At 38.7% G+C, this 21,724-nt stretch overlaps 1 protein-coding gene across 6 annotated transcripts in view; it reads right to left on the reverse strand.

The window, feature by feature from the left end:
* Nucleotides 1-4,643: 4,643 nt before the first annotated feature.
* MCF2 (MCF.2 cell line derived transforming sequence) overlaps nt 4,644-21,724 on the reverse strand; it is an 83,447-nt gene continuing 66,366 nt past the window's right edge. For 4 of the 6 annotated variants that reach the window (XM_049107529.1, XM_049107528.1, XM_049107531.1 and 1 more), the window contains 7 exons: nt 20,834-20,912; nt 20,208-20,274; nt 17,471-17,580; nt 14,584-14,696; nt 11,591-11,703; nt 10,586-10,686; nt 4,644-7,015 (listed from right to left, as the gene is read on the reverse strand). In XM_049107529.1, the coding sequence (XP_048963486.1) occupies nt 6,972-7,015; nt 10,586-10,686; nt 11,591-11,703; nt 14,584-14,696; nt 17,471-17,580; nt 20,208-20,274; nt 20,834-20,912 (627 nt within the window). In that variant the 3' untranslated portion in view covers nt 4,644-6,971. Of the gene's footprint in view, nt 7,016-10,585; nt 10,687-11,590; nt 11,704-13,322; nt 14,420-14,583; nt 14,697-17,470; nt 17,581-20,207; nt 20,275-20,833; nt 20,913-21,724 lie in introns of those variants that run through there. The other 2 variants (XM_025460876.3, XM_025460879.3) reach the window with 2 other exon arrangements.

Raw genomic sequence — 21,724 nt, forward strand, 5'->3', positions numbered from 1 at the left:
AGGGCGCTGAAAGGGACAGAGGGCCAGAATATGTATTTGAACAAATTCTAGCTGAAAACTTTCCTAATCTGGGAAGGGAAACAGGCATTCAGATCCAGGAAATAGAGAGATCCCCCCCTAAAATCAATAAAAACCGTTCAACACCTCGACATTTAATTGTGAAGCTTGCAAATTCCAAAGATAAGGAGAAGATCCTTAAAGCAGCAAGAGACAAGAAATCCCTGACTTTTATGGGGAGGAGTATTAGGGTAACAGCAGACCTCTCCACAGAGACCTGGCAGGCCAGAAAGGGCTGGCAGGATATATTCAGGGTCCTAAATGAAAAGAACATGCAACCAAGAATACTTTATCCAGCAAGGCTCTCATTCAAAATGGAAGGAGAGATAAAGAGCTTCCAAGACAGGCAGCAACTAAAAGAATATGTGACCTCCAAACCAGCTCTGCAAGAAATTTTAAGGGGGCCTCTTAAAATTCCCCTTTAAGAAGAAGTTCAGTGGAACAGTCCACAAAAACAAAGACTGAATAGATATCATGATGACACTAAACTCCTATCTCTCAATAGTAACTCTGAATGTGAACGGGCTTAATGACCCCATCAAAAGGCGCAGGGTTTCAGACTGGATAAAAAAGCAGGACCCATCTATTTGCTGTCTACAAGAGACTCATTTTAGACAGAAGGACACCTACAGCCTGAAAATAAAAGGTTGGAGAACCATTTACCATTCGAATGGTCCTCAAAAGAAAGCAGGGGTAGCCATCCTTATATCAGATAAACTAAAATTTACCCCAAAGACTGTAGTGAGAGATGAAGAGGGACACTATATCATACTTAAAGGATCTATTCAACAAGAGGACTTAACAATCCTCAATATATATGCTCCGAATGTGGGAGCTGCCAAATATATAAATCAATTATTAACCAAAGTGAAGAAATACTTAGATAATAATACACTTATACTTGGTGACTTCAATCTAGCTCTTTCTATACTTGATAGGTCTTCTAAGCAAAACATCTCCAAAGAAACGAGAGCTTTAAATGATACACTGGACCAGATGGATTTCACAGATATCTACAGAACTTTACATCCAAACTCAACTGAATACACATTCTTCTCAAGCGCACATGGAACTTTCTCCAGAATAGACCACATATTGGGTCACAAATCGGGTCTGAACCGATACCAAAAGATTGGGATCGTCCCCTGCATATTCTCGGACCATAATGCCTTGAAATTAGAACTAAATCACAACAAGAAGTTTGGAAGGACCTCAAACACATGGAGGTTAAGGACCATCCTGCTAAAAGATAAAAGGGTCAACCAGGAAATTAAGGAAGAATTAAAAAGATTCATGGAAACTAATGAGAATGAAGATACAACCGTTCAAAATCTTTGGGATGCAGCAAAAGCAGTCCTAAGGGGGAAATACATCGCAATACAAGCATCCATTCAAAAACTGGAAAGAACTCAAATACAAAAGCTAACCTTACACATAAAGGAGCTAGAGAAAAAACAGCAAATAGATCCTACACCCAAGAGAAGAAGGGAGCTAATAAAGATTCGAGCAGAACTCAACGAAATCGAGACCAGAAGAACTGTGGAACAGATCAACAGAACCAGGAGTTGGTTCTTTGAAAGAATTAATAAGATAGATAAACCATTAGCCAGCCTTATTAAAAAGAAGAGAGAGAAGACTCAAATTAATAAAATCATGAATGAGAAAGGAGAGATCACTACCAACACCAAGGAAATACAAACGATTTTAAAAACATATTATGAACAGCTATACGCCAATAAATTAGGCAATCTAGAAGAAATGGACGCATTCCTGGAAAGCCACAAACTACCAAAACTGGAACAGGAAGAAATAGAAAACCTGAACAGGCCAATAACCAGGGAGGAAATTGAAGCAGTCATCAAAAACCTCCCAAGACACAAGAGTCCAGGGCCAGATGGCTTCCCAGGGGAATTTTATCAAACGTTTAAAGAAGAAACCATACCTATTCTCCTAAAGCTGTTTGGAAAGATAGAAAGAGATGGAGTACTTCCAAATTCGTTCTATGAAGCCAGCATCACCTTAATTCCAAAGCCAGACAAAGACCCCGCCAAAAAGGAGAATTACAGACCAATATCCCTGATGAACATGGATGCAAAAATTCTCAACAAGATACTGGCCAATAGGATCCAACAGTACATTAAGAAAATTATTCACCATGACCAAGTAGGATTTATCCCTGGGACACAAGGCTGGTTCAACACCCGTAAAACAATCAATGTGATTCATCATATCAGCAAGAGAAAAACCAAGAACCATATGATCCTCTCATTGGATGCAGAGAAAGCATTTGACAAAATACAGCATCCATTCCTGATCAAAACTCTTCAGAGTGTAGGGATAGAGGGAACATTCCTCGACATCTTAAAAGCCATCTATGAAAAGCCCACAGCAAATATCATTCTCAATGGGGAAGCACTGGGAGCCTTTCCCCTAAGATCAGGAACAAGACAGGGATGTCCACTCTCACCACTGCTATTCAACATAGTACTGGAAGTCCTAGCCTCAGCAATCAGACAACAAAAAGACATTAAAGGCATTCAAATTGGCAAAGAAGAAGTCAAACTCTCCCTCTTCGCCGATGACATGATACTCTACATAGAAAACCCAAAAGTCTCCACCCCAAGATTGCTAGAACTCATACAGCAATTCGGTAGCGTGGCAGGATACAAAATCAATGCCCAGAAGTCAGTGGCATTTCTATACACTAACAATGAGACTGAAGAAAGAGAAATTAAGGAGTCAATCCCATTTACAATTGCACCCAAAAGCATAAGATACCTAGGAATAAACCTCACCAAAGATGTAAAGGATCTATACCCTCAAAACTATAGAACACTTCTGAAAGAAATTGAGGAAGACACAAAGAGATGGAAAAATATTCCATGCTCATGGATTGGCAGAATTAATATTGTGAAAATGTCAATGTTACCCAGGGCAATATACACGTTTAATGCAATCCCTATCAAAATACCATGGACTTTCTTCAGAGAGTTAGAACAAATTATTTTAAGATTTGTGTGGAATCAGAAAAGACCCCGAATAGCCAGGGGAATTTTAAAAAAGAAAACCATATCTGGGGGCATCACAATGCCAGATTTCAGGTTGTACTACAAAGCTGTGGTCATCAAGACAGTGTGGTACTGGCACAAAAACAGACGCATAGATCAGTGGAACAGAATAGAGAATCCAGAAGTGGACCCTGAACTTTATGGGCAACTAATATTCGATAAAGGAGGAAAGACTATCCATTGGAAGAAAGACAGTCTCTTCAATAAATGGTGCTGGGAAAATTGGACATCCACATGCAGAAGAATGAAACTAGACCACTCTCTTTCACCATACACAAAGATAAACTCAAAATGGATGAAAGATCTAAATGTGAGACAAGATTCCATCAAAATCCTAGAGAAGAACACAGGCAACACCCTTTTTGAACTCGGCCATAGTAACTTCTTGCAAGATACATCCACGAAGGCAAAAGAAAAAAAAGCAAAAATGAACTATTGGGACTTCATCAAGATAAGAAGCTTTTGCACAGCAAAGGATACAGTCAACAAAACTCAAAGACAACCTACAGAATGGGAGAAGATATTTGCAAATGACATATCAGATAAAGGGCTAGTTTCCAAGATCTATAAAGAACTTATTAAACTCAACACCAAAGAAACAAACAATCCAATCATGAAATGGGCAAAAGACATGAACAGAAATCTCACAGAAGAAGACATAGACATGGCCAACATGCACATGAGAAAATGCTCTGCATCACTTGCCATCAGGGAAATACAAATCAAAACCACAATGAGATACCACCTCACACCAGTGAGAATGGGAAAAATTAACAAGGCAGGAAACAACAAATGTTGGAGAGGATGTGGAGAAAAGGGAACCCTCTTACACTGTTGGTGGGAATGTGAACTGGTGCAGCCCCTGTGGAAAACTGTGTGGAGGTTCCTCAAACAGTTAAAAATATACCTGCCCTACGACCCAGCAATTGCACTGTTGGGGATTTACCCCAAAGATACAAATGCAATGAAACGCTGGGACACCTGCACCCCGATGTTTCTAGCAGCAATGGCCACGATAGCCAAACTGTGGAAGGAGCCTCGGTGTCCAACGAAAGATGAATGGATAAAGAAGATGTGGTTTATGTATACAATGGAATATTACTCAGCTATCAGAAATGACAAATACCCACCATTTGCTTCAACGTGGATGGAACTGGAGGGTATTATGCTGAGTGAAGTAAGTCAGTCGGAGAAGGACAAACATTATATGTTCTCATTCATTTGGGGAATATAAATAATAGTGAAAGGGAAAATAAGGGAAGGGAGAAGAAATGTGTGGGAAATATCAGAAAGGGAGAACATAAAGACTGCTAACTCTGGGAAACGAACTAGGGGTGGTAGAAGGGGAGGAGGGCGGGGGGTGGGAGTGAATGGGTGACGGGCACTGGGTGTTATTCTGTATGTTAGTAAATTGAACACCAATAAAAAAAAAAAAAAAAAAAAAAAAAAAAAAAAAAGAGATTAATCATAGAGACTACATAAAAAAAAAAAAAAAAAAAAAAAAAAAAAAAAAAACAAACTGTTACATCAAATGATACCACTGGCATAAACTATGATCTTGACATGAGACACAAACCCATTTAAAAGATAAATTTATGTATAATATAGTGTTGTTTATTTTAAAACCAATAATCAAAAGACATGCGCCTAATATGCCAACTTGACAGTAAAACTCACAATCCATGATTCAAAAGGCAGCAATTTCAAACCATTGTCTTCAGTGGTCCATAATATAAAATACTCCAAGCATAAATTCAACGCTGCATGCAACAACTTGTCCTGTGCTTTAAAACAAGTGATCACACTTTTTACATACTTAAAGGAAAGACATCTATACACGTATTATCAAAGAAAAACCCTAGGAAGAGACACAATATAACTTAAAAACACCTCTGCCAGAATAGGTTTTTCTAGAAAAGGCAAAAGCAACTCAAGACACCGGAAAGTAGAGCTTTGTTACAGGAACACCTCTTGTGTAAATATGAATATTTAACTTAAAGCTGTGATAGGTGTATCTAAATTTCGATGCATAAAATGTAAACTTCAACACATCCTAACTACAGGATTTTTGGCTTTGGATCTTTCCAGAACCATAAACAGATCTGAAAACCCTAAATACCAGTCAAAGTGCAAAAGAGGTCCTTCAGAACATATATCCCTTTGGTACATTATAGTCCCGTAGATAACAGAAGTATATAATAGAAGAAACTATCAACCAACAAAGGGTTTAAAAATCTCTGATTATCTCTTTTCTCTCTTTGGATTTTTCTTTTGTTTTGTTAGTGAAAAGTCATGCAAAAATATCACAGGTAAAGCTTTTTACCTGTAAATGTTCAAAATAATTGATTTCTGGTTTTGAGTTGGAATCTGAATGCATGCCATGAAAAACCCTACTGGGAAACGGGAAACAAAGTTAACACTGCACTTTTCACCTGAGGGGAACAGAAGGTGTGAAGGTGGATCTTGAAAGAATGAGACAAACTGTGAATGACGAAGTCCTCCTCAGTCCTGAGGAAATTCTGTGAGTGTCATGGGCAGCATAGATCATCCTGACTCTTGTGCTGTTTATCTGTAACACTTTTAAGAAATATAATCTAGTTCACACCTCCAAAGGAAATTTTATTTTTAAAAGTCTATTCATTCTCCTTTAATTCAAGGGGAACTTAGTTTCCTTGTGTTACTCAGAGCAGCATCTACAAAATAATGAAGAATGATGTTAATACTCAGGTGACTTTTAAGGCCCAAACTGTTGGTGCTAGGATTTCTAACACTAACACTAATGGGGGGATTCAAAAGGTTCATCCTAAATTCAAAGGTGACGTCTTTTGGTTATTTGACTATGAAAGTCATCATTCTGTTACAAAATTATTTCTTAAAGACATCTATTTCATGGAAGCAAAATAAACAATTCACATCTACAATTGGATTTCATAAATGTTATATGACTTATGTTGCGTGTGTATAGAGAACAGGAAACTTGGTAAGCACGTAAGTATCAGAGAGACTTTTACACCGTATTTGCCAGTTTTCAAATAAGATAGTCTGATATCTATTTTTAAACCTAAATGCTACTGACAGTTGCATATGGGGTCAACTGTAATTTCCTAATCCACTAATTGGCACCATTCTAGTTTTGTGGGAACCACAATATCCTATTTTGCTCTATGCAGTGTATGAGAGTAGATCTCAATCAAGACCACTTGATATTATAGCATCCAACAAAAATCTAACAATAAGATTAATTTGTCAAATGACTTGAGTCATAAATGCAATAAAGGGATTGTATACTTTTAAAAGATCTTAAGTCAGAACGTTCTAGAGAACAGGAACCAAGGGGACCTAGCCCTTGATCTAGTAGCATTGCCACGCTGAGAGTAATAAATGCTTTTGATGCTGATGATCTATTAATACATTATATTTCTACCCTCCCAATAGCACTGAAAAAAAAGGATCTTGAAACACAGTACTGGTGGGAGAAAATAAAAATGACTACAGAAGAATAATGTGGGTTTTTTTCCCAACAAAAGTGGATATGTTAACAAATATATAGTAAGTTCTTCTCCGCCTGAAACATAAGCATGGGCCCAAAGCAGAGTTAAGTTGTTGTTTTGACATGCGCTTTTCAAGGGGTAGTGATACACAATCTACTGTGACTGGTTGCAGTAATGGAATCGCTTCCAATTAAAACTAATCAAATATGTAATTCTACATGCCCCACATTACAGTTAGCTAAAATATAATGTAATTAACTTTGTCCTGAATTAAGCAGGAAGACATCTGGCTCTACGTTTACATGACAGTACAAGTTATGGAAAACCTACCGAGTCTTCCTATATTATCTAGAAGTTAGATGAATACACTTGGTGTTTTCAGTTTTGAATCTTGGAGACCTGGGCACAAGAAAGGCCATTATTTTCTAGTACACACATGGCTCTGTTGGTTTTTTTAATTGCTTCATAAAAAACCATTTATATACGTTAATTTAAACAGCTTCTTGAACACATACTTTAAGTGACTCACACATTTCTTCTCTGTCATTAATCATTTAACTAAGCATAAAGCAGTTAGCAGAAAGCTGGCCATGTTTACTTTCAAACTTCACTTTTCAATGTAGAAAATGAAATCTGTGAAATCTGAGGGAAAATGTGATTCGTTACAACTATTTAACTTCTGAAAGCATTCATAGTGTTACTATCTTAGATTTTATCTTATTCTAGCAGATATAATTTTTTTTTAGAGAGGGAAGCGGGGAGGGGAAGAGGGAGAGAGAGAGAGAATCTCAAGCAGGCTCCACGCCCAGTGTGGAGCCTGACATGAGGCTCAATCTCACCACCCTGAGATCATGACCTGAGCCAAAATCAAGAGTCGGACGCTTAACCCACTACACCACCTAGGCGCCCCCAAAAAGTTATAAATTTTTAAAGCTGTAAATTGCTCAATTCAGCATGTGCAAAATTTCTATTTGCCTGACACTCTCCATTTAGAGTTAGTGCTTTTTCAACCTTATATAATACAAGAAAGAAATTGTTAGCTGCTCAAAGTAATGAAGGGATTGTCCTGCGCTTTTAGAAGTTTTGACTCTAGGTTTTATGTTTAGGTCTATGATCCAACTCAAATCACTTTTTGTTTATGGAATGAGATGTAGGGATGAAGGTTCATTTCTTTTTCCATCTGGATACCCAATTGCTGGAGCACCATTTGTTAAAACCACCTTCCTTTCCCCATCCAACCGACTTGGTACCTTGATTGAACATTCATCGATTATGTATATGTGGATCTATTTTAGAAATCCCTAGAGTTTTCCATATTTACTCCCATAGCACATTGCATTCATTGCTGTAGCCTTATAGTAAGTCTTGAAATCCGGTATGTAAGTACTCCAGATTTTTGAGATTCCTCTGTTCTGGATTTTTTGCCTTTCCATATACATTTTAGAATAAACCTGTATTCCTTTTTCCAGAAGGGGCTGCTCAGATTGCATGTACTCTAGAGGTCGATTTGGGGACAATGGATTTCTTAACAACACTGAGATTTCCAATACTTAAACATAGTCTCTCTCTCCCTTTTTTAGGTCCTGTTAAATGTATCTCAGCAGTGATTTGTGATTGTTAGTACAGAAGCCTTAGACATCTACTGTTAGATTTATTCCTATTTATTTTACAGTTTGTAATACTAATGTAAATGGTATTAATTTTTGAAATTACAGGGTTTTTTTCAGTTCTTTGTGGCCAGGATATAGAATTACACTTTATTTTGTATAATTATTTTATATACTATGGCCTTATACAGTTTACTTATTACTTCTAGTAGGGTTTTTTTGTGTACAGATTTCTTATGGTTTTGTACATATATGTGATTTGCTAAGCATGACAGTGTTGCCTCTTCTTTTCATTTTGTTTTCTCTCTTTATCTTGAGCTAATGGCACTGGCTATAATAGAAATGGTGACAGTGAGTATCCCTGGCTTGTTCCCAATTTCAGGGCAAGAGCCTCCAATATTTCACAATTAAGTATCATATTAGTTGTGAGTTTTCATGAGTATACATCATCAGATTGAGGAAATTCCCTTCGTTCCTCATTTGGTGAGAATTTTTATCATGGAGGGGTATGGAGTTTCATCAAGCGTTTTCATGCATCTATTGAAATGATGACATCATTTCCCCCTCTGCTATGTTAATATGGTAAACCACACTGATTTTTAAGCATGTAATACAAGTATTTAAACATCCAAAGTGAAATAATTCAAATTTATCTTGTGCTTTTTTTGTCCCACGTGTTCTTTGGAGGTATGTCATTTAACAGCCTGATATCTACAGATAACAATTTCTTTTTTTTTTAAGTAGGTTCTGCACCCAATGTGAGGCTTGAACTCATGACCCTGAGATCAAGAGTCACATGCTCTACTGAGTGAATCAGATACCCCCAAATATCAATTTCTACTATAATACTTATTTTTAAGACTTTATACAATTGCAATCTTCTGAAATGTATTGAGACTTATTTTAACGACACAGCATATGATCTACCTTGGTGAATGTTCTGGGCTTTTTTTAATTGCTTCATAAAAAACTATTAAAAGTAATAGTTTATTCTGCAGTTGTCGGGTGTAGGTTTTAAGTAAATGTCAAGTAGTTCAGACATGTCAGACTCTTCTGATTACTAATTATCTAAATAATTCAGCAGTTCAATAATTAAGTAATTCAAAACTGGGGCTCCTGGGTGGGCTCAGTCAGTAAAGCATCTGACTTCTGATCGTGGCTCAAGTCTTGATCTCAGGGTTGTGAGTTCAAGCCCCACATTAGGCTCCACACTGAGCAGATGCTTACTTTAAAAAATAATAATTCGGGACACCTGGGTGGCTCAGCGGTTGGGCGTCTGCCTTTGGCTCGGGGCGTGATTCCGGATTCCCGGGTTCGAGTCCTGCATCGGGCTCCTTGCACGAAGCCTGCTTTTCCCTCTGCCCGTGTCTCTGCCTCTCTCTCTCTCTGTGTCTCATGGATGAATAAATAAAATCTTTTAAAAAATAAATAATAATAATAATTCAACAACTAGTGTAGAAAAACTTTGAAAGGTAGTCCAGATTTAGGGTTGACCCTATTTGTGGGGTTCCATGTGTCCGGATATTTATATTGAGCCCTGTCACCTGTGGATTTCATTTCATGTCATAAATGAAATTCAAAACCAAAAAGGTTACTTTTGGTATATTAGATTCATTTCAACACAGTGTACCATTACCCAGACTTTTAATACAAGTAATACAAGTCTAAAACTAGGAATTCAAAGGAAATATGTGCACATGATAATAATCTTGTTCACAAGTCTATTTTGGTTTTGTTTTTTTTTTGTGATACCTTTTTATAGATAGCTCAATATTACTTATGGGGAAAATGTCCAAGAATACTGCTTTATTTCAAAATACAGAAATTTTATGTATTAAGGGCTGGGTTAATAGAAAAGAATATTAGGTTAGCACTCATTGCTTCATACTACCTTCATACATTAAGCCTTGGACATAGACAAGGGTGTGTGTGTGTGTGTGTGTGTGTGTGTGTGGTGTGTGTGTGCACACGCATGCATAGCTGAAAGCTACCCTAAGGAAATAACGTGCTCTTAGAACTGGCTGAAAACACACTGGTAAAGCATTCTGAGACATTAAGGCTGGTACCTTAAAAGCCTATCATCAGTATTCAGTTCTGAAGGATCTCTTACAAGACACCACCATATCTGACACTCTCTTCCATAACTATCAGCCTTGTAGGGAAAAGTTTAACATGTTTTAAAAATCTTTCTTCATTAATTTAAAACTATTAAAGGAAAATATTCAATCCTAGCAAACATAATAGGCTTGCAGTTCTATTTCTAAGCGCTGAGAAGTTCTTACCCCATGCCAATTGCATCCTTGGTGGAGCTTTAAAATTTTTAGCCTTTAAACAAAGAGTATACAGTCTGTTCATATTATACCTGTAACTTTAGCATTCCGAAACCTATAGTCACCAATTAAAATCTGCGAAGTGTTCCCTGGAATCAGACCTTCTTTTCTTCTGTTTAGATTTTTCACCAACCTAAATAATAAATGAATTAGTAGCCAACAATGGTAATATAAGATTATAAAAACAAATACACTGCATTGCAGTTCAAATTTTCACAAAGCTATCGCATGTATTCAATGACCTTCATGACATTGTTCTTGAGTCCTTTGAGTAACCTACAAAGGACTTAGGTTACTAGCAAAAATGGTTATTACTTTAATGATCCGTCATTACTTTTCACCCTATGTGTACTCTTTCACCCTTTGGGTCAAAGTACACGGTCACTGTAGCACTTCACTTAAAGTTATTGACACAATGAAGCCAGAATTATTTCATATAAAAATTCCAAAAGATTTATGGAAGCTTTATTCAGTCCTCTTCCCAACAATATTTCCTTCCTGCTTTGGGTCCTCTATAATTACGTAGTATATTTGGCAGAACCATCTTTGCAATTGGTGCTGCATGAAGTCAAATGCACAAGAATAGAATGGTAAGACTAAAATGTCAATATTTGAATTGATAAAGAGAAGGGTGGCTATGTTATAAAGTAGCAAAGCATGGTTCCTGGCACATAGTAGGCATTCGTTAAAAATGTGATGAATTAATGAATGACTTAAATGATCAAATGTAGTATGATCTGTAGCCATTACAAAGCCAGATCTATTCGCTGAAATGTCTGAGCCAAAGGTAAACCACAAGAGCATGCAGACCCATAGCATTTCATTCTTTCAAAGCATTTTTCACTCACCAAAGGTTAACATCCCTTTCAGTGAGCTATATAGGCATAGCTGAAGCAATGAAAATGAAACATTGATAAGAAATGTGATATTTCTGCTTCTTGAGACTGTATAACAAAGATACAAGTAAAGCAGAACATTTGATTAGATATCCACGTGCCCCCGGCGGAGGTCAGCATAAGCACTGAGAACACACCTACCATTGACCTTCAGCATCTTCATGGAGAAATTGAATGACATCTCCATTTCTAATCAGGAGGTCTTCTGGGCCTCTCTTCCTACAATCTGCTAGGGCTTTGTATTTGCCTGGAGACTGTAAGGTTGTTTTGAAAAATGACATTACAAATTTGATCGTAAAACAACTTGCATAACTGCATGCTCTGTGACATGAAGAATTTACTCTTGACTTCAACGGTAATAGTGGTGGCTATAGCAGCTTAGGGGAGAACAAGCAAACACGGAGCAGTTTGTGACCGGGGAAAAAAACAGAACATGTGTTTATTTAACCTGAAGAATTCATTTTTATTTGTTAAAAGAGAATTACACAAAAAATGACAGAGCACGACTAATCTAACTTATATGAATTATACGCATAAACCCAGAAAAAATCCAGTATGAAAATAATTTTTAAATACTGTTATTTGTAAACTGCTCTCATGGAAAATTTATCTAGGCACATATCAAAGGCAGGGCCCTAAAACAAAGACCGAGTAATGCCCTCAAAAGGATTTCTGGGATTTGTATCAAATTTTGCACAGGTAAAAATAATAAACACAAAAGCTTTGCAATGAAATGCAATCAGAGAAGAAATAATAATGTTCAAATCCAAAAATATATTTTCAAAGATTTTATGTTTTTTTGATCTTTTTAAAAGTAAATTTAAATTAAAAAAATGTTCTTCAAATCCTTGTGTCGAGGGCTGACTTTGAATAGACTGCAGCGAGGGAGATGCTCTGCTAGCTACGAAACCCCTGACCCAGAAGCAGGTCCTCTACCCATGGTTAGCACCAGGTTCCCCACCAACATGTGTTGCCCGACCTGCGAGGGGGCTGCCCCCTTGCCACTTCCCCCTTTACCGGGATGAGGGGCTCTCCACAGGGGACTGGACCGGTCCTCATGCGACTTGGGGCACTTCATGCCATGCAGGTCGCACCTGCAGCCAGACCACCAGCTAGACTGCAAGACCAGTCACGTGAGGCCAGCCCAGGCCAGCCCAGGCACTGCAGCACTTCTGTATCCTTCCTCTTGGGCGGGATTCTTAACATTTTATTTTTAAGTGATCTCTACACCCAACATGGGGCTAGAACTTACAACCCTGAGATCAAGAGCCGCATGCTCCACCAGCTGTGCCAGCCAGGTGCCCCAAGTCCAAAAGTATTCTGAGATGAGTTTTTTTTGTTTGTTTGTTTTTTAGCACAGTATCTTACGCATTAAATACATGAGCTTAAAAAGAGTACCATAGCTGGGCACTGAGGAGAGCACGTGATGGGATGAGCACTGGGTGTTATATTGTATGTTGGCAAATTGAATTTAAATTTAAAAATGTAATAAAAAATAAAGAGTACCATAACTAAAAATATTTTAAAAGAAAGAATTACGTAACGTCGATTCCGTGCACATGCAAAGGAATTAGTCTGAAAACAATATGCACATCACTTGGGCTTAAAGGACTTTTGAGCAGTACTTGTATGAAATGGGCTGAGGAGCAGGCTGGGAAGAGCTACTTGCCATTTAACTTCGCAGCTTCATCAAATTAGGAGAGCCATCTCTGACACAGGACTCTCCAAGGAAGGCAGCACCCACTCTTTCTTAGTTTTTGACTTGATAAAAATGAGGCTAAAAGAGCAGCTCATTCCAACCTGTTTTGCTTTTTTGTTTTGGGGGTACCCTGGGGGGTGGTAGGGGTGGTAGTATATAGAACGCACTGTGTTGCTTTTTTTTAAGACTTTATTTATTTATTCATGAGAGACAGAGAGAGAGAGAGAGAGGCAGAGATACAGGCAGGGGGAGAAGCAGGCTCCATGCAGGGAGCCTGATGTGGGCCTCGATCCCAGGTCTCCAGGATCACACCCTGGGCCAAAGGCAGATGCTCACCCGGGTGTTGCTCCTCTGTATGTTTTCTTTAGCAGCACAAGTCAGGGAATGATTGTGAGAGGAGAGAGTTTATGGGGTTTTCTACATTCCCATCCCCTATGATTAAAGCCATCAGTTCTGCATATTTGCATTATTTTCTGACACCATAGCTGGGAAAATGCTTACTTAAGACCTTGCCGAAAACATTTAAACCCAAACTGGCTTCCTCTGATTTTTTTTGGCTCACATCCGAACAACTACCTCTCCCATCCTCAGATAATATTCATTAAAGACACTGCCAAATACATATCACGGTCACTGTATTATTAAGAGAAAGAATATTCTGTTACTTTTTAAAAAGAAGCATTCCAGAATGGATACTACATGCCATCACTTCCTAACGCCAACATCAGAGCTGCCAAACTGAATTTGTTCCGCTGAAGGGCACCAAAGAGCATTCCCTTGCAAAGCAACATTCCCTTGCAAAGCAGCATTCCCACCCTCCAAGCTGCTGACTTCAAAAAATTGTAGATACTCCCTAAGAACCTACTGGGCTCCTAACCACACTGCGCACGATTTCTTCTGTAAGTTACTTTTACTCTAAAGCAAACCCCTTTAGTCGTATGGGGTGCTCCCTTGCTCTGTTCTGCTGATTTGGTGTCATTAACACATGTTCTGGAAGCCCACGAAAATACATTCTCAAGACGTGATCCAATAGTTTCATACCTGTAAAGTTTATTCCCTAGCTTTTCCCATCTGGAATCTAAACTGATTCTTAAAGTATATCTGACTCTCCTTTGTTCTCTGACTTTAACTCCTATGCTTAGATTGGAAACACAGTGGTGAAGTTGAACTAAAGATCAAACTGGTCGATGTGTGGAGAGACTTGGCGTGATGGACCATTTGTCTCCACTTCGGGAGAAGCACCATGTATAGACAGCTCAAACCAGTTCTACCTACAGAGAGAAGCGGTAAGACTGGTTTCAAATCTTTTGACTATGAAATCTACCTAATGATCTCAAGGGTATGGACAGAAGATTGCCCCCGCGTGCCTCCCTACTGTGTCCATAATATGGCCCCAAGAGTTCTTATTTACTTATTTGAACTCGCCATTACTAACCATTAGGGGCCTTTCTTCTTCTTCATTGTCATCATAAGAAGCATAGAAATAGCTGCTGGGCCATTCCTCGGGGTCTTCAGAGATCTCTGCAGGTGATGACATCTGCGCCCAGACTATAAGAAAAACATGGAGCAGGGCAGTTACTTAATGGTGCTGGTCCATCTCAGGGAGAGAAGTAAAACTAACTGTTAACAATCAAGGCTGAAACCATCAATGGTCCAAGAACAGTATCTTTATACAATAAAACCTCTGACTAGCCTGTACTAGTTTAGAATTTCTGATATTTCAGAAAGGGCCCAGAATGTCATATACCCTTTTTACTTTTTAGGATGGTTTCAGGTTGGAGTTGATGGGACAATTATTAAAAATAATAAGTTAAATAATGTTCCAGGGAATATTTACCCTTTCTTTTTTTAAATGATTTTATTTATTTATTTATTTATTTATTTATTTATTTATTTATTTATGAGAGACAGATTGAGAGAGAGGCAGAGCCACAGGCAGAGGGAGAAGCAGGCTCCTCTCAGGGAGCCCCATGCGGGACTCGATCCTGGGACCCCGGGATCATGCCCCGAGCTGAAGGCGGCGCTAAACCACTGAGCTACCCAGGTGCCCCTATTTACCCTTTCTTAAAGAAAATAATTCCTTCCCCAAAATTTTTTCAAGGGCATTTTTATTACTCAAATAGCACTTAGCACACTCTACCAGATATTATTTTTGACTTGTCTTAACTCTCTTATTAGGCAGAGACCATGTGTTATGCTTTGTATGTCCTCTAAGAGCCTAATGCATAACAGGTGCTTAATTCATAAAATATATTGAATTGATAGAGATTAAGCAGTCTAACCTAAGCAGAAAATTAACAGACTCTCATCTTGGCCACACTAAACTATTCGGGTTATCTTCAAAAGTCATGTCAACTTTCCCTGACTTGGTTTCCTAATCTGTCAAATGAAGACATTGGTACTAGGCTCTCTCCTGACTGCTCAGGAGGCCACAGCATAGGTGACCCGAGGGAAGTGGATTTCAGCTGAACAAGATTGTCATTACTTGTTTCTCTTCCACTAGTAGAGAAGTATGGACCGTCCTATCTAAGTATCGAGTATCAGGCATCTGTTGAGCATTTCTGGTACACATTTCTCTAGGAAAGTCTGTGCTGTTTATCCAGAGCTGTTTAGGTGCTTCTACAGCACCTCGCACTTCTCTGTTATAACACTTACCATATTTAATTTTAATCGCTTGTTGAATTATCCTTCTACCCTCCTGGTTTCATATGGATGGCAGCTGAGTGTATCTTAATTACACTGTATGCCCAAAGCTTTGCACAATTCCAGGCACACAGGCCATGATATATTTGCTGACTTAAAAAACTTGTTTGAAATCAGCTTAAATGAGATAATTTGCAAAAGAAAACTAAATATTCCAGCTGTAAATGACTCTTCTCTATGCATTACAGCTATGGCATATGTGTTTTATTCATCTCTGTACTATGTAGAAGGAGTTCCCACACTTGAGCATGCATCAGAAAGAATCACTTGGAAAACATGTGAAATCACAAATGGCTGGGTCTCACTCCCAGAGGTTTTTGTTTTTGTTTTAAGATTTTTCATTTGTTCGTTTGAGAGAAAGAGCACATGAGCAGGGGGTAGGGGCAGAGGGAGAAGCAGACTCCCCACTGAGTGGTGAGCCCACTGCAGGGCTCCATCCCAGAATCCTGGCATCATGACCTGAGCCAAAGGCAGATGCTTAACTGACTGAGCCACCCAGGTGTCCTCCTCCCCGAGTTTCTGACTCAGAAGGTCTGGGGCAGACACAGAGAATCTGCCTTCCTTAAAAGTTCCCATGTGATGCTGATGCTACTCGCCCAGGTACTGCTTTGACAACCAGCCACCTGCAGTACCCACCAGAATATCTTGCATATGCATCAGGGAAATACAAATCAAAACCACAAGGAGATACCACCTCACACCAGTGAGAATGGGGAAAATTAACAAGGCAGGAAACCACAAATGTTGGAGAGGATGTGGAGAAAGGGGAACCCTCTTGCACTGTTGGTGGGAATGTGAACTGGTGCAGCCACTCTGGAAAACTGTGTGGAGATTCCTCAGAGTTAAAAATAGATCTGCCCTACGACCCAGCAATTGCACTGCTGGGGATTTACCCCAAAGATACAGATGCAGTGAAACGCCGGGACACCTGCACCCCGATGCTATAGCAGCAATGTCCACAATAGCCAAACTGTGGAAGGAGCCTCGGTGTCCATCGAAAGATGAATGGATAAAGAAGCTGTGGTATATGTATACAATGGAATATTCCTCAGCCATTAGAAACGACAAATACCCACCATTTGCTTCGATGTGGATGGAACTGGAGGGTATTATGCTGAGTGAAGTAAGTCAATCGGAGAAGGACAAACATTATATGGTCTCATTCATTTGGGGAATATAAAAAATAGTGAAAGGGAATAAAGGGGAAAGGAGAAAAATGAGTGGGAAATATCAGAAAGGGAGACAGAACATGAGAGACTCCTAACTCTGGGAAACAAACTAGGGGTGGTGGAAGGGGAGGTGGGTGGGGGGATGGGGGGATGGGGTGACTGGGTGTCGGGCACTGAGGGGGGCACTTGACGGGATGAGCACTGGGTGTTATTCTGTATGTTGGCAAATTGAACACCAATAAAAAATAAATTTATTAAAAAAATAAAAATAAAATAAAAAATAAAATTAAAAAAATAATATCTTGCATATGGAAAACAAAAGAGCCTTATAAAAATGGATTAACTCTGTTTTCTTTATACGAAGGTAATAGGTAGATTTTCCAAGTTAACAGTGGGAGAAAACAATGTGCACAGCCACGAGTCTCACGTCCCTAGGACCGTTACACATACCTGTATTGGCTTCAGCCTGAACCGATGCAATTGCCTCCCGGACCTCCACCATAGTGCCACTGTGTTCCGATTCAGTTTCTTCTGCACCCATAAAAGATCCATGCTGCCTCCTGAAACAGTAAATGTGTAAAAATAAGTGAGCTTTTATCCAGTTTAAGAATAACAAAAAATTAAAAATGGCATTTTTCCACTGATTACCGGGGTTAAGAACATGCTCTGAGAATCATTCAAACAGAGCTGATTTCCCCCTTAAGTCTGTAGAATGATAGTTCATGATATAACAAAAGCTTAAATTCTAGGATCCAAGCCAGCAAGGTCTCTTTTTAATATGCAAGGAGAAAATTACTGCCTTCTGGACCCACAGCAGGTATATTGTTTAAAATTCCTATTGTGTGCTGTATTATATACTTGAAATTTGCTAAGAGGTAGATCTTAAGTGTTCTCACCACACACAACACACACAAAAGGATGGTTGGGATTAATAACTCACAATGCATACATGGATCATATCAAGTTTTACTCTTTAAATATCTACAAATTTGGGGATGCGTGGGTAGCTCAGTGGTTGAGCGTCTGCCTTCAGCTCAAGACATGATCCCGGGATCCGGGATCGAGTCCCATATCAGGCTGCTTGCAGAAAGCCTGCTTCTTCCTCTGCCTGTGTCTCTGCCTCTCTCTCTCTGTGTATCTCTCATGAATAAATAAATAAAATCTTTAAAAACAAATATCTATGAATTTTAAGTGTCAACTGTAATTCCATACAGTTGGAAAAATGTAAACAAAAAAATCCCATAAAAAGAGGAATTTATTGGTTCATGCAACAGAGTCTAAGGACTAATGCTGAATACATACAGATCCAGGTGCTTAAGCAACGTCATCAGGAATCTATTTCAGCATTGCTTTTCCACTGTGTTCGTTCCCGTTCCCTGCTGCCCTGTTTCCCCCAGTCACGTGTGTAAGGAGAAGTGGCCCTAGTAAACCTAAGCTCATAGGCTTAATAGAACTTTTCATTTCAAAGGAAAAAAATATTAGGAAAAAAAATATTGGAAAAAAAAACTATTCCTTCCCAATAGCTCCCATAAAAGTTCTGGCGATGGCCATCACGGCCTCTGTTGGTCTCCCATCTCCATCCCTGAACTAGGAGAATATCCATACCTCCTCTCTGATTGTCATATGGGCTGAACAGAACAGAGGAGGTTCTTTAAGGGAAAGTCAGAAAAATATTTAAAAAATCCCTGCTGCTTGCCAGATGATCTTTTAACCTCAGTGTATTAGGTAAGGTATATATAAATGATACTGAAATTTTAATTTGATTAATACTGTTGGGTTGTTTCATCTACTATAAAGTCAATTACTATAGGAAATCTAAAGACTTTCTTTCCATAATCTATCACAAAAGATTGAGTATTGTGACTCTGGAAGATAAAGACTTCCACTGGGACTTTTAAATGATTTTCCTAAAGCCCCAGATGAACCAGCACTTTGATCTTGGTTTTTAGCTACCTTTAAAAGATAATATGCAACAAAGAGAAAAAGAGTATTTTTATTATATTTTAAATTTTATAAAAGATTATATTTATCTATTTCAGAGAGAAAGCGAGCATGAGCTGAGGGGACAAGCAGAGGAAGAGGGAGAGAGAGAGGGAGAAGCAGACTCTCCACTAAGCAGGGGGCCCTACTCAGGGCTCGATCCCAGGACCCTGGGACCATGACCTGAGCCAAAGGCAGACATTTAACTGACTGAACCAGCCAGACATCCCTTTATTTAAAAAAATTTTTTAAAGAATATTTTCGGGTCACCTGGGTGACTCAGTTGGTTAAGTATCCAACTCTTGATTCTGGCTCAGGTCACGACCTTAGTGTCATGAGATTGAGCCCCATGCCGCTCACCACAGAGTTAGCTTAAGACTTTCTCCCTCTTTCACCCTATCCCTCCCCTTTCCCTCTCTCCCTCCATCCCTCTCAGAAAAAAAATATGTAATTATTTTTAATAAACCATTCAATGATCCTTGTATCATGCAGATGACACTGTATGGTGAATTTCTGTGCAAAGGCTTTGGAATCAGTGTGGGGATTCTTTCTGCATATATGCACGTGTTCTATGGGCAGCTCTGCCTTTTAGGATTCCTAGAGGCAAATATGAAGACATCTCCAAACCAGCAGCAGTGCTACCATTTAGGACTGCTACCTTCCTCAAAGACTTCATGGTTGTATGCAGGCACAGTTCCCTCCCCAGACCCATACCTCCTCTCTGATCCATACATAGAAAGAGAAGCCAAGTTGCCAGCCAGCTGTCTCCATCTAGGGACTATGGAGCTGTGGGCCAGCAGTGCCTGCCAGTCCTTCATCATTCTTACAACTCTCTTTCTCCAATCAGATTGAAGGTGACCAAAAATATTTTGAAGAGAAAACCAGGAGTGCAGCCACTTTTCACCTACACATCACTCCCCCTCAGAATATACCGAGAACAAAGCATTTGTAATCATGCTTAAAAATTAGCCCAAACTCTCATATTATTTTTAACATCAAGGAGAACAATGGGATAACTGTTGAGGACTGTCAGGCTCCAAGTGTAAGGATAGAGCTGAGAAGATGATGTGTTTAAGGAATTTGATGAGTAATTGCTAAAAGGGAGGGTAGTTTCTGTCTCTGAAATACTTGATCATGACACTGTCTCCTGTACATACAAAACCCAGAAGATTGCAGGAGTGATATTTCTTCAAGAATAATCACTTACTCATCATTCTGCTGAGAAGAAAGCTGATCCTGTTCCATTAAGGGATTATGCTGCTTTCGTTTTTTAACTGTGGATTAAAACAAAGCTTATGGAAGCATCATTGAGAAGCCACACTTCTTCCTTGGAAACCAATGTCCTTCACACATGCAAGTGCCCCCCCACACACACACACATAAACAACATTCCCATGAGAATTAACCTTCAAACGTGTGAGGTAACCAGAGGAAAGGCTGGTCTGGATTTAAAATATGGAAAAGGACTGAAGTATGTAATATTTTATCCAGAAATTCAAGTTTATAACTATAAACATCATCATTCCAACACCACCAAGCAGTGACGCCTTAAGGTCTTTGGTAGAGTTGACTCCTGAGAAGGGTTCAGAATTAATTTAACGCAGTTCGTTTGCTATAGTACTTTGCAACTGCTTCTCAAGCACCAGAGTTCACTTTCTAGTGTAAAGTTCATTCTCCAAAAGAGTTTAAACAACCCCTTGAATATTGACTTTCTACTAATTAGTTTAACAAACCCTTTCGTTATAGTCTAAAGTAAATATCGGCCCCATTCCCTGTACCAACTATCACAAAACCTAAGTCAATGATCTGTCACTGTACTTATTCTGAAATTACCTGTCATAAGTTCCTGTTGCTTCAACAAAATACTTCTTATTTCTTTTAACCATGTCATCTTCACATCTACGTTCGGAGCCTAAGGATGTTTGAAAGGGGGGAGGGGGAGACATGTTTCCTTTGAAAAAGAACCCTTTCTAATGAAACAAATGCAACTATATATATCAAGCATGATCCACATCCTAAACCAGTATATTCAAACTGTACCATTTTGCTTCTGAAAACTTCTAAGAAGCAAGTTAAGTAGCTATCAGTGAGATGACGTAAGAGTCAAAACCAAAAAAAAAAAAAACAAAAAACAAAAAACAAAAAAAAAGTCAAAACCATTTTGAACCCTTAAAAAACAATGCTCAGAGAAAAACTGGAACATAACCTAACTTCATTTTCCTTTGTAGGAGGGTCCTTTTATTTATTTATGTATTTATTTAATTTGGTGGGTCCTTTTTAAAACTATAAATGCTTTTATGTTTAATTTCAGTAAAATAAAACAAGTTCTGTTTCAGAAAAGACAATCTGCTATAATCTTGATAACTTACAAGTTTGTAGAAGGATAGCAAGAAGTCCTACATCTAAATCAAGCCAAGAAAATATATTTTTATGGATTCTAATCACCTAATGCAGAATTACAACAAAGAAAAAACACAGAGTACTCTGGACGTTCACATTGTCACAAGTCATGATACAAATACAAATTTTCTCATTCCTCTCCTCTTCTCTGAAACAGGTTGGGCCCTTATAGCACATTAAGCCAGAGCTTTAAGCATATTCTTATTTTGATCTTTTTCATAAGATTAAGTGTACTGTTGAGCCTATTTTTCAGAGACAATGATCAAATGTGACCTGTTATATCCCTGTGTCTCACAATCAGAATGCCAAGCGCAAGAGGCACTC

This window comes from Canis lupus, chromosome X (assembly GCF_003254725.2).
Source record: "Canis lupus dingo isolate Sandy chromosome X, ASM325472v2, whole genome shotgun sequence".
Taxonomy (NCBI): domain Eukaryota; kingdom Metazoa; phylum Chordata; class Mammalia; order Carnivora; family Canidae; genus Canis; species Canis lupus.